A 15110-nucleotide genomic window follows, 5' to 3' on the forward strand; every position below is an offset into this window, starting at 1 on the left:
AGTGCCTGAGTCATAAGATTCCTGAAATTGATAGCACATGAAAATAAATTACTGAAAAATACAAACAGACTACGTCTTTATTGGCAAGGGCATAGAAAATAAGATAAAGTTATGGTACAATTTTATAAATTTGTCGGTTGGGCCACAGGTGGAGTATTGTGTCCCATTCTGGTCACCATACAATAGGAAGAATAATATTGCATTCGCGAGGGTGCAGAAAAGATTTGTCAGTATGTTGTCTGGAATGAAACATATCTGCTATTGAGTCATACAGTGTGAAAACAGGCCCTTTGGCCCTACTTGCCCACACCAACCAACATGTCCCATCTACACTAGTTCCACCTGCGTGTGTTTGGCTCATATCCCCCTATACCCATCCTATCCATGTACCTGTCTAAATGTTAAACGTTGTGAAAGTATCTGCCTCAACTACCTCCTCTGGCAACTCTCCATACACCCACCATCCTTTGCGTTTTAAAAAGTTACCCTTCAATTCCCATTAAATCATCACCTTAAACCTATGTCCCTTGATTCCCGATTTTCCCTACTGTAGGAATTATGCCTGTCAGTGGAAAGACCTGTAATTTTTGTGGTAGCTGTGAGAAGTATAAAATCATAATTAATTGCACTTCACCCATAGGCAAGATTTTGTGTATGAGCATGGTAATGCCACCTGGTGGTGTAAATTATTGAAATGACTACCATTTGGGGCCTGATCATGAAGAGTGTTGTGCTAGAGGTTTGGATTCCAGTGTAAAAAATTAAACTTTAAATATTATTTTTGAAATTTAGGTACCCGAGTGGAACATTACCTGAAGAACAGAATAGTACGGCACAAGAACAGTCCTTTCAGCCCATAATGTCTGTGCCGAACATAATGCCAAAATGAACTAATCTCACCTGCCTGTATGTGAACCTCTGTTCCCAGCATATCCATGTGATTATTTAATAGATCCTTAAATGCCACTATCGTATATGCCTCTTCCACCACATGGGCAGCTTGTTCCAGGTGCCCATCACCCTCTAGTGTATATATTTTTTTAAAGCCCTGTACATCTCCTTTCAACTTTGCCTCTCAATTTAAAGCTATTCCCTTTAGTCTTTACATTTCCACCCTTGGAAAAAGGTTTTGAATGTCTTTCCGATCGATGATTTCTGCCTATCTGAACTATTTTTTTTTCTCCCCTTGTCCAGTTCTACCCTTTCCACCTACATTTCAACACATCGGTACCCACCATCAACAATAGGATCACCTTCATTATACAGATCCAATCCCTCTACACTTCCATCTCCACCAGTGAGGCTTTGCTTCTTCCTTGAACAAGACTTTGAATACACTTGTCAACCAAGTCTTCAATGATCTCACATCAAAACTGAGCAAACTTGAAAACATTATTTATAATTTGGCAATTATCAGTCCTCTCATACTTTAAGTGTACTCATTTGAGCAGCTCAACCACCCAAGGATTTAACACTGGTCTATGGTGCAGTCTCATAAGTCAGCAAGCGCAGCAGAAGGGACAAGAAAAATTACAAAAGAAAGAACAGACAGATCAACCAACCCATATTGGTATTTATGTTTCTTATAAGTAGATCGTAATTTCAGGTATCTGCCATTTGAAGAGTTCCTGATTAGTGCAAAAGTTGCGAACGTAATGAAACAACTTCAGATTTCCGTATCAATTACCTTTTCCTGGGACATTGGGCTCCAATAACCCAAACCACCATTCTTGGGGAGTTAAGTATTCTTTTGACAATTTATTCTTTTTCTTTCTTAATGTCAGGTTGTGCCTCTCATTTGATCTTATTGACAACTTACTAAGTCTCCTTGGTGCTGGATAAATGCTGTCATGCAGTTGTGCTGTTTCTCTGCTTTGCCATTCAGTTCTGATATTCTTACTTGCAACAATGCTGCACTGCTGTAGCCAAGACATTCTAGCTATGCCCAAAAATTTGGCAGTGAGCAAGTTTATTTAGTGTAACCAACCGTTGCTTGAATGCACTATTGATTAGACATGGAGAGCATATGTTCAATGTGTGTAGCTTAGTTGTTCACAGTTTAAACATGCTGAGATATGGTGCAGCGTGCAAGGGAATGTGTGAATTTCCAAAATCTTATGTCTTGCAATTACTGATAAGAGTGTCACAACTCAAAAAATTGGAAATTCTGCTTGAGAAATGGGAATAGTGGAACATGAGCAACTCAACTACACTAGGTCTTAGTTCAACCCTTGGTCTTTGATAAATGAATACAGCTCATAAGGAACAGGAAATGATAGTGTGAAACATAAACGCTAAAACTGAAAAGCCAAATTGTAACAGGATTTGTTACTGCATATAAACGTATACTATATCTGAGAAAAAAGAGCAATGAAAGATGTGTTATAGTTAAAACATGCATTTTAATCCAGTGTTTAAGGCAGTATTTCACTGTTTGGTGCAGTTTTGTCAATGAGTTGCGTTCATTCGGAAACAATCATGATGAAAACTTCAAAAATAACTGAAAAATAACATTAAAAGGATTGCTCCTGTGAACATTCACTTCAGTTGGGTTTGCATGTACCTGAATAGCATACAATGTAGAGGTGAGATCGAGTGAATGCATTTACTGCTTGTATATTATGTACAATTTATGAAATTTGGCCCAACTTCTATTGGTGCCAAATACACCAAATAAATCAGTCTGTAGAAGGGTCTCGACTTAAATGTCACCCATTCCTTTTCTCCAGAGATGCTGCCTGTCCCGCTGATTTACTCCAGGATTTTGTGTCTGCCTCTGATTTAAACCAGCATCTGCAGTTCTTTCCTACACACCAGCAATTTTTTAGTCTGCCTTGTGACGTCAAAAAGATGTTTTATCTGTTCTTAATTAGAACTAGTTTATTTTTTCAGTCATGCAGAAAAATGGCTGCCTAAGTGTAATTAAGTTTCTTAAGCCATTAAAAATGTATGATCTGCTTCAAGGAGTCATGGGCTGCACCTTAATTAGGTTTGGACAACTAATGATTTTGATAATCCAATAAGCAAAGTAAATAGCTTTTTTTTAAATTAGTTTTTGTCTGTAAACCTTTTGGTAACAGTAGCTGCAATTAAATTCTCTTTTAGAAAACACTAAAATGTCATGTATACATAACTAAAACTCAGATCTTGTGCTCTTCCGGTTTGCGAGGTTTTTCTATTTGCGCAAAAATGGTACACGATAGTGCTACGATTTTCGCCAGCTTACTCACCGTTCTCCTGTGCTGCGAGTGCACCAAGTATCGTTCCGATTGGTGGTATATTGTAAAAGTTAGCGAGGTTTAAAATTCTTAAAAACACGCGCGTGCGCAGATCGATCTCCACTCCTGCAAGTCAACACTGCACGGATAGGTCTCTTCTGTCACTCCACTGGACGGTCCGTCCTTTCCTGCGCCATCGCGTCTTTACTAGAGCTGAGGGGCGCTGTGGGTGGTCGGTGGAAATCTCCAAACGCACACAATTTTCAGAGGGACCGGAAGCGGCTCTGCGCTGCCCGGCCTGGGAGATGTCGCCAAACGGAAAGCGGAGAATCTGATCCCGGCGGAGGAGAACGTCCATCGCCCGCTTTGTGTCCCAAACGCACCGCCATCACAATGCCCTGCAGCTCCAGCCCCTTCCCCTCTGATCCCCCTCAGTGGCTCCTGCCCCCCTCCCTCCGTGATACCCCCCTTTTGCCCTTGGCTCTTCCCCCGTCTTTTCTCCGAGCTCTCCCCCCCGCCCCCACGCAGCTGCTGGTGCTTCCGGCCGAGCCGAGTATCCGCACCGACGGCTAATGCTCCTCCGGGGCATGCAAGAAGGGAGAGGAGCAGCAACCTCGAGATCCTAGAGAGGGAGAGTGGGGTAGTGGGGAGAGGAGTTATGGAGGGAGGGAGTGACTGAGGTTAGGGGAATGGAGAGGTGAGGGAGAGATTGGGGGAGGGTAGGAGGAGAGGGAAAAGAAGAGGGAGGAAGTGAGGAGGGAGAGTGGGGGAGGTAGAAATTGAGGAATAGAGGGAGAGGAGGGCAGAGGGGAGGTGAGGAGGGGTAGTGGGGTGGATAGGGGAGGTGAGGAGTGGTGTATAGAGGGATAGGAGGGGGGTAGGGAGGGGAGAGGAATGAGGGAGGGAGGGAGCGACTGAGGGTAGGGGAAAGGAGAGGGAGAGAGGTGAGGGAGGGATTGGAGGAGAGGGGAATGAAGAGGAGGGGGAGAGAGTGTTAGGGATGAGGGGAAATGAGCTGTGCCTGTGCAGTTGGGGGCTATGGGTGAGTGGTGGGATATTACGATGGGGACCAAGCCTCCAGTGTGACAGGGTGGGTCCCACTTAGTCTAGTTAAATAACCAAAATAAGGTGACATTTCCTAATTTCTGAATTTTGTTCCTGTTCAATCAGCCCTGAGACATTTGACAGTTGTGTCTATGTAGGATGTCATTCAAATTATTATGTTAGTAATTTAATTCCTATTGCTTCTTTTTCTCTTTATCTTGTGTTGTTTTGGTTTGGCAATTCCCTGGAAATAAACTATTAGTCCGTTACATCCGGCTCTAGATCTGGAGCCTCCTGTATTTGCTGAGCCAACATTAGTTTTTGTTCTTTTTTGGTTGTAGCTGATTCTTGCATCATCCAATCCATGCAGGAGGTATCACTTGCCAGAATAATTTGAGTGGTGTGGACACAGTGTACTGTTAAATCTACAGCACACTGTTGTGATACAGTGCTCATCGCTGACAGGCTTGCCTTGAATGAGTCAGAACAAATAGACTGGTATATCAGTCAGCTGAGGTTACTAAAGCACCTGAAACTGATCCAAAAAGTTATGGCACAGGGTGGTTACTTTGTTACCTACACATTTACAAGAGTTTTTTCAACCACCTATTAATAGTTGTAAGAATATGTTTTTCTTTTTTATGTTCCTATGTGGTAAACGTACTGGTGTGGTGCTGGTCAAAATAAAAAGAAAGAGGGATAAAAGGAAGAGGAAACATTGACTAATTTTAGTACAAGGTCTGGTAAATTTGGGAATTTATATCCTAGAGTTTGAAGATTGACCACAAAAAAAATCACTTGATATTTGTTTTAGTAAAACTAGTTCCACCCTGACCTTTTAAGGACAGTTGTGTGAAGTGGACCCTATTAATTATGCATGTCTCATACAGATATTTCAGCAGTTAAATGGATTTGTGGAGCTTGTAAATTAACTATTTAGAAGCATTAAGCAATCACTTTTTTAACAACATAATTGGCTCAGACAGTAGAATGTTTTGATTGAGACTTGGAGTAGCATCAAGCTATCAGCATCATAATGGTATTTTATTTACAGGCTGTCTAGTAATTATGTTGTGTAAAGCTAACATTCGCCATTCTGAACAGAATTTGAAGTCATTCCTCTTTATTCCTTAATATGTAAATATTATTTGCAGCTTTCATCCTTTTAAGAATGTTTATTTAAATATTAATGATTATAATAACTTACCAGCTGTTTTCAGACAACTGAACCATCCTACCACAAATGGAGAGCAGTCATGAACGACTATCCACATCATCTGGAGACCTTTGGACGATCTTTGATCGGACTTTAGTGGCTTTATCTTGCACTAAATGTTGTTCCCATATCATATATCTGTACACTGTGAATGGCTCGATAGTAATCATGTATTGTCTTTCCACTGACTGGTTAGCAAGCAACAAAAGCTTTTCACTGTACCTTGGTACATATGACAATAAACTAAACCAAGTTGTTATTTGTAACAAACAGTTACCATTTCAGCTCAAAACCCATTGTCAAAACTGGCATTGCAAAAAGGGTGGGTTAAGGTTGGGGAGATGGCTCAGACAGGACTATCTCTGCTAGGATGAGGCCCGAGTTACAGGGTTAAGCAAATTGTTTTCTCTTTTCCAGTTCTCTTAAAGTATTGAAATATTAAATTCTATTTCTACCTTCCCTAGATGCTGCCTGGGATGAATTCTCCCAGCACTTTGTTTTTACTTCAGATAGCCAGCATCTGACTTTCTTTTGATTTTTCAACAACAGCAAATCCGCTGGGTTTATTGTATCATGTGTTTCTGTTCCATAGCCTTGGTCATCACTGCTCAGGAACTGGAACTCATTAGCTGTTACTCATCCAGGATACATGGCCTTCTTAACTTATGATGAGGTAAAAGCGAGACTCCAGAAGTTCATCCACAAACCCGGGAGGTAAGGAAATTAAGAGTTACGTTTTTGGGTGGAACATAAAAAAGAATGGCCCCTCGGTTGCAATGAGGCAAATATATCTGGTAATTTAATTGTGTATGCCAGTTCTAGATAATTTATCCCCATTGTACCACATTAAACATCTCATATTTTTACTTGCACTTGACAGATAGTATCATCAGATATACTATGATGGGAACTAGTTGCTATTTTGCATCTTGAATGGTGAATTTATTGTGCACAGTTGGTTGAAATTGCTCAAATGCCACAGGAACCCCATGTTTGTGCTCTAGATGAAAACTGCTATAGTACTTCAACTGTTGTGTAGAGATTACTACACCTCATAGCAAAACATTGCTGGAGGAACTCTGCAGGTCAGACAGCATCTGAGATGGGAAATGGACAGATCAGGTCGGCATTTTTCTTCAGACTGGACAAATTATATACCACTTAAATTGTGGCATAAATTCAACGTTCCTGGATTAATTAGTGTTTTTTATGACTATTCATGAATAGCAAAATCAATTGCACCAGCAGGTTCTGCATTGTAAATGCAAGAGCAAAACGATGTAAAAGTTTTTTTGAGGTGTGAGTTAGAGATTTTTGATGAGAGAGGTTTTGGCAAGGAGGCTGAGCAGTGCATTCTTTTAACCTAGTGCTAACTGCAGAGGTTGATACGAGCGTCAGAGCTCCTGCAAAATGAGGAAGATAAAGGAAGAAGCCACATATGCCATCAACTACGCTTGCAGGAAGAGCCTAACTGTAGCTTCTCTCAGACGGCATTGATGGGTGGGAGCGGTAATTAGACTAATTGCAGACTATACAGAGACAGAAAATATTATAGATGGAAGTTTTCGGGAGGCAGATGAGTTCAGAGCATGGAGCGACATATGGGATTGTTATGCTAGCTATTACGAAAATTGAACAATGTGTTGGACGGGCAGCTAAATATTAAGGTACCAATGCTTCCAAAGTAACAGGTTGAAGTATGAGAGGCCCGGGGAGTTGCACTATTGAGTAGGGACAATATCGTGGCAGTACTTAAGAGGTGATATAAGAGGGAATGCCCTGTGATGCCATATAGGTTGAACTTAGAAATAAGTGAATGGTTATCACTTTAGATTGTACTATGGACCCTCAAATGTTCAGAATTAGTGGGGCATTCATATTGGGAAATCATAGATAGGTGCAGGACTAATATATGTCACAGTAGGTAATTATAACGTCTAATATTGGTACGGACTGCCTCCCACTTTTCTCTATAACTTAAAGCCAGTTTATCTGCAATGTTTTTCAATTCTCATGTAAGATGTCTTGAAACATTAACAATTCCTTTCTCCACATTGACGATTTGACCCGAGTATTTGCAGCATGCTCTTATTTTTATTTGTTTCCAACACCCATATCTATTATTATTATTTGAGTAATGATAGTTTATTTTAACTAATGTATTGTGTGCCCCCTTTTTTCTTTAAGCTACATATTTCGGTTGAGCTGCACTAGGCTTGGCCAGTGGGCAATTGGCTACGTCACAGCTGATGGCAACATTCTCCAAACCATTCCTCACAACAAACCCCTCTTCCAGGCACTCATCGATGGATTCCGTGAAGGCTTGTAAGTTCACAAATCATTCTTAATGCCATTATTGTATAATCTTGTATATGTTCATCAGCTTTACTTTAGATTGTGCATTAATGTTTATTAAAAAAAAATAAAAATTTTTAAAGCAGCTTTCAACTTGTATGTTTTCATCTTTGACTAGTATTCGTAGTCTGTGCTAAGGATATTACACTGTCTTTGTATGACAGTTCAATAGTTAATAAAATATGAATATCTCAATCGCGTTGAATGGATATGACAGTTGATAAGATTTTAGAGTCTATTATAAAGGCTGAGGTTACGGAGTACTCAGAAGTTCACAATAAAATATGCTGAAGTCAGCATGGCTTTGTGAAAGGGAGGTAATGCATGAATTCTTTGAAGAAGTAAATAGCAGGACAGACAAAGGAGAGTCGGTAGATGTTGTTCACTTAGATTTTCAGAAAGCCTTTGATGAGATGCCACACGTTAGACTGCTTAGGAAGATGAGAGCCCACAGTATCAAAGGGCAGATACTAACACAGATAGCAACACAAAATGCTGGAGTAACTCAGTGGGACCAGCAGCATCTCTGGAGAGAAGGAATGGGTGATGTTTCAGGTCGGGACTCTTTTTCAGTCTGAAGAAGGGTGTTGACCCGAAACGCCACCTATTCCTTCTCTCCAGAGATGCTGCCTGTCCCGCTGCATTACTCCCGTATTTTGTGTCTGCCTTCGATTTAAACCAACATCTACAGTTCTTTCCAGCACAGGTAGCAGGTTGGCTGAATGGCAAAAGACAAAGTGTGGCAATAAAGGGGGCTTTTTCTTGTTGGCTGCCAGTGACTAGTGGAGTTCCGCAAGGGTTGGTACTGGGGCCGCTACTTTTAGAGTTGTATATGAATGATTTGGACGAGGAGATTGAAGGTTTTGTAGCAGAGTTTGTGGATGATATGAAAATAGGCGGAGGGGCAGGTAGTGCAGAGAAAGCAGGGACTCTGCAGAAGGACTTGGACAGGTTGGGAGAGTGGGCAGAGAAGTGGCAGATGGAATATAGTGTAGCAAAGTGTGGAGTCATGTATTATGGTAGTAGGAATAAAGGCGTAGACTATTTTCTAAATGGGGTGAGAATCCAGAAATCGGAGGTGCAAAGGGACTTGAGAGTGCTGGGTGCAGGAAGTCTTTTAAATGAGTTCCAATCTCTTGTCTATTCTAAATCCAGTTTGTTTTTTAAAGATGCTAATTAATTCCCTCATTAATTTTATTCTTTGCTTTTCAACCATGGTTGGAGGTTGGAAGTGCTTCCCAATTTCTAACCTCAGTCAAAATGTGAATTTTCTACATCTCTTTATACAAATCATGTTATCCCTCACACATATCTTCTGCAGATATACTGATTATTGCTTGTGCTGCTTTTATGAATTAACAGCAAACCTTGTCACTCCCTTCTCTGAACCCTGTCTCATGTTTCAAAATACTGTCAGAAATAAGATCTACAAAAACATAGTCCCTTGTCTTCTAATTCATATTTACGTTGTAATTAAAATAAATGCTTGCACTCCAATGACATTTAAATCTTATTTCTGATTCAGTCTTCCAGTTTGATATGTTCCCTTAAAAAACCCAATTAAAACAGAATGGAGAAGTGAAGATTATGGGAGTACCATAATAATTCAAAAATTCTTATTAATTATATTGTTTGTCCAGTATTCAGAGAAAATGTTTGACCTGTTTGTTTTGATTTTCACCTGCTCTTAGTTACCTATTTCCTGATGGACGCAGTCAAAATCCAGACCTGACTGGTTTGTGTGAACCAACGCCACATGATCATATCAAAGTGACACAGGTATAGTAAGGGAGATGTTTAATGCTTAGCTTGGGAAATTTGACAAAGTTTCATTAACTTTTGCAATCTCATTACGCAATCTTTAGTTCATACTGAATCAAAATGAGTTGAAAAGCTTTTATAATTTTGTTTTCCATGGTGCTTGAAATATATTCAGCCCAAAACTCTGCACTTTCTAATTGTTTTGACTGGTTGCTGCGACTAATTTCAGATAATGTGTCTCATGTTGTGCTTTGCTTGAGTCATTTTGGCCTACTATGCTACTTGTTTTCAGAGTCTACCAATTCTGTGCTTAAATCATGGTTTAGGAGCATGTCATCTACTTCGGGTTGATTCCTATTTGCTCTCTATTTGAAGAGAGCATGGTGTTTGTGCCATTTCTTGTTGATCATAGGAAATATTCATATTTAGTTTGTGCTCGCTCACTAATTTCAAGCTCAAATGGTTTGGGGAGTGGGCCCCATTGAGTTTTATAGGGGTGCGAAAACCTGTGAGCTGAAAGGGGTGTGACAATCCGAAAAATGTGATCTGATTGTTGAAGGTTAGGAAAGCAGATTATTGCTTTAGTGTGTATTAGAAGATGAACTTGAAAACCCAGAGCAAATTGTGTCAAATTTAGAACTTAATTGACTGAAAATGAATGTTAGCGCTATTTAGATTAACTTTAATCGCCTTCATGTATGTTGTTGCCATTTTTCTAGAAGCTACTATACTTTCTCTGTACCCTGCAATAATGTCAAAAAGGATGCGATACGATTAAATGTCCTGAGTTTCAGATTAATTTGTGTGTCCTTACACGGCTGTTGCAATTTCTGAAAATATTTTGTGATCTAATACATTGCTTGCATGTCCACGGCAATATTGTGCATCGTTCCATTAATCATTTTTATACCATATTTCAGCAACATCATCCTAAGACCTGTCATTAGGCTTGAATTGCATAGTAAATGGCACACTATTATATTACTTCTCCACAGCCACCCCAGACCCCGGTGCAGTTGATAATCTGTTGATTATTTGTGCAACATCAAATGCTGGATGAGATGATATTTCACAAACGTCAATGGTGGAAATTTTAAATCAAATTTAAAGCTATATTTTGTTTCTGCCAGTGAATTTAACATCCTTATTTTGTATCGCTTTTCTAATAAATATATACATCAGAATTTCCAACTACATTGATGATATGGCCAAGAAAGCACCACCAGCACTTCTACTTACTCAGGAGACTAAGGAAGTTCAGCATCAGACTCTCAGCAATTTCTATAGATACACTGTAGTAAGCATTCAATGACAGCTTGGTTTGGCAACTGCTCAACCCAAGACATCACAAAATTGTAGGAAGTTGCGGATACAGCCAAGTCAATAACAGAACACAGGCTCCCTACACACCCCTCAATCGATTCCATCTACACATCATGCTGCCTCGTGACAGCAGCCAACATAATGAAACACCATTTACACCCTGATCATACTCTCTTCTCCCCTCTTCTGTCAATCAGAAGCATTACCACCTGATTCAGAAACAACTTCTTCTCAATTATTATTTGACTAATAAGGGTGTAGTCACGATTTACCAACCTACATCAACATTGTCTTTTTCTATCTGCACTTTCTCTTGAAGAGTAATGTCATAACACCATACATATTCTGTTTTTTTGCACTGCCTGTTATACTTGTATAACTACACGAGCTTGATTGTACTCGTGTATGTGACGGTTGTCTGGATAGCACAGATATCTCTGTACTTCTCAATTAATATAACAACATACAGATTACCATATTCTTTGCAGAACTATAATGTGCAAATGGTAACATTTTCTACATTCTAAACTGTTAAATATGCTTCACATCTGTAAATTTCAAATTCCAGTTCAATTTTCCAAAGCATTGATGTACATGGTGAGTACAATTCATGTCAGTACTGAACCAAACCCATTGTACATCGCTACCCACTGTCACCCACTCTAAAATGCTGTGATGGAGTTTTGCCCTGAAATATGATAATGTGTTCAAATGATTTAACATTGAATGTAAAATGCTGCCTAATTTTTGAGGATAGATGATTATAAATTAATTGAACTTCATTGCTTTGAATTAGATGACATTAATTAGATTGCGATCTTGTAATAATTTGCAATTACACCCACATATCCAATTTTTAAGGTAAGCTTATGGTTTTAGAAGTAGTCTAACATTCACATCTAAAACAGCAAAAGCACACACTCTTTAATGAAAGCTGCATTTCCTGGATTAAATGCAGTTCCAGTTGTACACTCCCTGTTTATAGTTGTGCATACTTTTCTGGTGTTTCATGCTGGCAATAAAAAGAGGAAATTAAAATATTCACTGATAGCAAAATATTCACAACACCGTCAAGCCCGTAGAAAATTATTTTTGGGAATAGATGATCCTGCTAAGTTGGCTCAATTGTCTGGTTGGTAAAGAAAATAAAGTTTAGATCCAAATTCAACCTGAGTATTTTTTATTATTAACCAAATTCCCAATTGGGAAAAGGATAAAATAGCAGAGTTATCATCTCTGAGAAATATTTGTGATCAGTGCCCATGGATAAGATTTCCTCAATTTATGCCTAACCTCAGAATGCAGGCTTGGATGTGAAGAATGGCCACTTGTGTTAAAGATATTAGAGAGTGTCTGTCATTCATAAAACTTCAAAAAGGTGGGTGGGAGTCTTGAGAGAAAGCTGAAAAGTAAATAATGGAAAAAAATTGCAATATTGAATTTCAACAGCACCATAATTTTCATTTTTGGATTTCTCCTCTGCAAGGAACAATATGAACTGTACTGTGAGATGGGCTCCACCTTTCAGCTCTGTAAGATCTGTGCAGAGAATGACAAGGATGTCAAAATCGAACCATGTGGTCACCTAATGTGTACTTCCTGTCTTACAGCCTGGCAGGTAAGAGAATAAAATTCAAAAGTTATTTATTCATTGGTTAGAGCAATGTTCTCTTTGAGCATGTTCTGTTGTCACAGCCACTTTCTTCCAACTGTGCAGGCTTCTTGTATATAAGGGTGTGTTTTTTAAAACTCGGTGAAAATAGGTCATCAACAAATAGTGACTCATAAATAGTTACAAAATCACTTCAAAGGAATTAAGAGTGTATTTTTGGTTATAATCTTTCATCCTAAACATTCAGGTCCTCCACAGTTGGCAGAGGGTAGCTGCAATGTGCACCATCTGGAACATGCACCTAAGCAACATCATTGAAATGTATTGTAGACGGTGAAAAATGATCAGCATTGGATCAGCTGTCAGTTATATGTAGGGCTCAGTATTTAATTTCATTCTTTTTTTTTTTTCATGTAGAATGGCCAAATCCTGTTTTGAACTGTATTATACCACTCTCCAAAATGAATTTCTGCCCCACGTTTGTTTAAATGCATCTTTTGTCAAATCTATGTTGAGGAAATATAAGAAATTATCAATTGATGAAATGATTGATGAAAACTTTACTCATATTTTAGCAGGTTATTTGTTGTACATTAAGCAATGCTAATCTAGGTCCAGTAAATTATTACCTATAAATGATCAATGTGGTGAAATTACAATGAAGGGCTTCATGAGTTTTTTCACAGCAAAAGCAGCTTGTAATAAATGTTATCTGATCTCACCAACTCGTGGATCAGATTGTGGTGATGTCATGTGTAAGAAGGAACTGCAGATGCTGGTTTAAACCAAAGATAGACACAAAAAGCTGGAGTAACTCAACGTGACAGGCAGCATCTCTGCAGAGAATGAATGGGTGACGGTTGAGAACCTTCTTCAGACCGGAAACGTCACCCATCCCATCTCTCCAGAGATGCTGCCTGTCCTGCTGAGTTACTGCAGCTTTTTGTGTCTATCTGTGGTGATGTCATACTCGGTTGCATATGGTAGTTTTGCAATTTAGCTTGGAGGGGGAGGCTTTTATTAGTGGTGAGTGTCAAAGCAAACATTGAAGCATTTGTAATCACCTCACCAGAAATGCTAAGTGTATGATCCATCTTCACCTCATGAGATGTCCACCACTACTAATTCCAGTCTTCAAGATCTGAGGCCCTTGGATATAGTAACTGGTTAGGAACTTGGAAAAACTCCTGGCCACTGTGCACCTTTCTCCAGGACTATGAGTCTATAGCCATGATATTCAGGATGGCTACAAACCTGATCATGTGGGGGAATTGCCCAAGTATAATCTACCCAGAAAAGGAAATCTTAAACAAAATCTGTTTAATTAATGGTACACAAAAAAGCTGGAGAAACTCAGCGTTAATGCCTTCATTGCATTTATTCAGCTACATTGTGTAGCTTACATTGTTCTCATGCCCAATAACAGAGTGCTAAAACAGAACTGCAGATGCTGGAAAATCGAAGGTACACAAAAAAGCTGGAGAAACGCAGCGGGCGCAGCAGCATCTATGGAGCGAAGGAAATAGGCAACGTTTCGGGCCGAAACAATTCTTCAGACCCTTCCTTCGCTCCATAGATGCTGCTGCACCCGCTGCGTTTCTCCAGCTTTTTTGTGTACCTTCGATTTTCCAGCATCTGCAGTTCCTTCTTAAACACCCTGTTTAATTAATGCTCTACTCGGCTATTAAGTGAAAGGCAGGCATTTTTTTAAAATCTGATTTCAAAAAATATGTATATCTGTCATCCATGAATACTGGTGATGTTACTGTTGACAATGTAGGTCTTGTCAACCACCTGATGATGCTTGAAATCATGAACTGCAATCTTACAGCGGTGGATCAGATGGGGTTGGAGCCCTCGCCATCAATGTATCACCATCAATATTATGAGCCTTCATGTTAGTTCTGAGAAAGCTTTTCTGCCTTTTTCATACCTTCTCTTGAATGCTTATTTTGGTGTTGATAGTCTAGTAGAAGCTCCAGAATGTATGAATGCTGATTCCATCCTGTTCATGGGACATCGTGGCCCATGGACGAAAGAGCTGAATTCCAGATTTTTGATATGATTAACACCATCTTGGCAACACTGCTACAAAAATGTTCAAGTTCTGTTGCATAGTCATGGCAATTATTTCTGTATTAGGAATTATAAAGATGAAATATACATAGGGTAAAGCACCATCATTCAGTATCTTTGCACTGATTGTCCCTTTATAGGTAACCATAGTTGATTCAATTCCCTATGCTCTATTTAGGAATCGGAAGGTCAAGGATGTCCATTTTGTCGTTGTGAAATAAAAGGCACTGAACCAATTGTTGTGGATCCCTTTGACCCGAAAGATGGGCCATGTCAAATACGACTGGGAATGGAAGCAATGTTATCTCCAAATTTTGACGATGAAGATGATGACCGCAGTGATGAATTGTTTATGATGAACAAGCTGGCAAATGCAAAGGTAACTAATAATGGGTTATCTGTGTGTGTGATCATTATTTCATGCAAGGTGAGAAGAAGTGTAGTAAATTAGTAAAGTTGACATTGACAAATCCACACTTAGGAAATGCCGTTTTCTGTTTGTGTC

At 39.4% G+C, this 15110-nt stretch overlaps 1 protein-coding gene across 2 annotated transcripts in view; it reads left to right on the forward strand.

Annotated features, from left to right (window-relative positions):
* cbl (Cbl proto-oncogene) overlaps positions 1 to 15110 on the forward strand; it is a 93581-nt gene that overhangs the window by 62740 nt on the left and 15731 nt on the right. For both annotated transcript variants that reach the window (XM_033049691.1, XM_033049692.1), the window contains exons 5-9: positions 6071 to 6192; positions 7666 to 7803; positions 9525 to 9612; positions 12404 to 12535; positions 14784 to 14984. In XM_033049691.1, coding sequence (XP_032905582.1) covers positions 6071 to 6192; positions 7666 to 7803; positions 9525 to 9612; positions 12404 to 12535; positions 14784 to 14984 — 681 coding nt within the window. The remainder of the gene's footprint in view (positions 1 to 6070; positions 6193 to 7665; positions 7804 to 9524; positions 9613 to 12403; positions 12536 to 14783; positions 14985 to 15110) is intronic.

The sequence above is a fragment of the Amblyraja radiata genome, chromosome 33, assembly GCF_010909765.2.
Source record: "Amblyraja radiata isolate CabotCenter1 chromosome 33, sAmbRad1.1.pri, whole genome shotgun sequence".
Lineage (NCBI taxonomy): Eukaryota > Metazoa > Chordata > Chondrichthyes > Rajiformes > Rajidae > Amblyraja > Amblyraja radiata.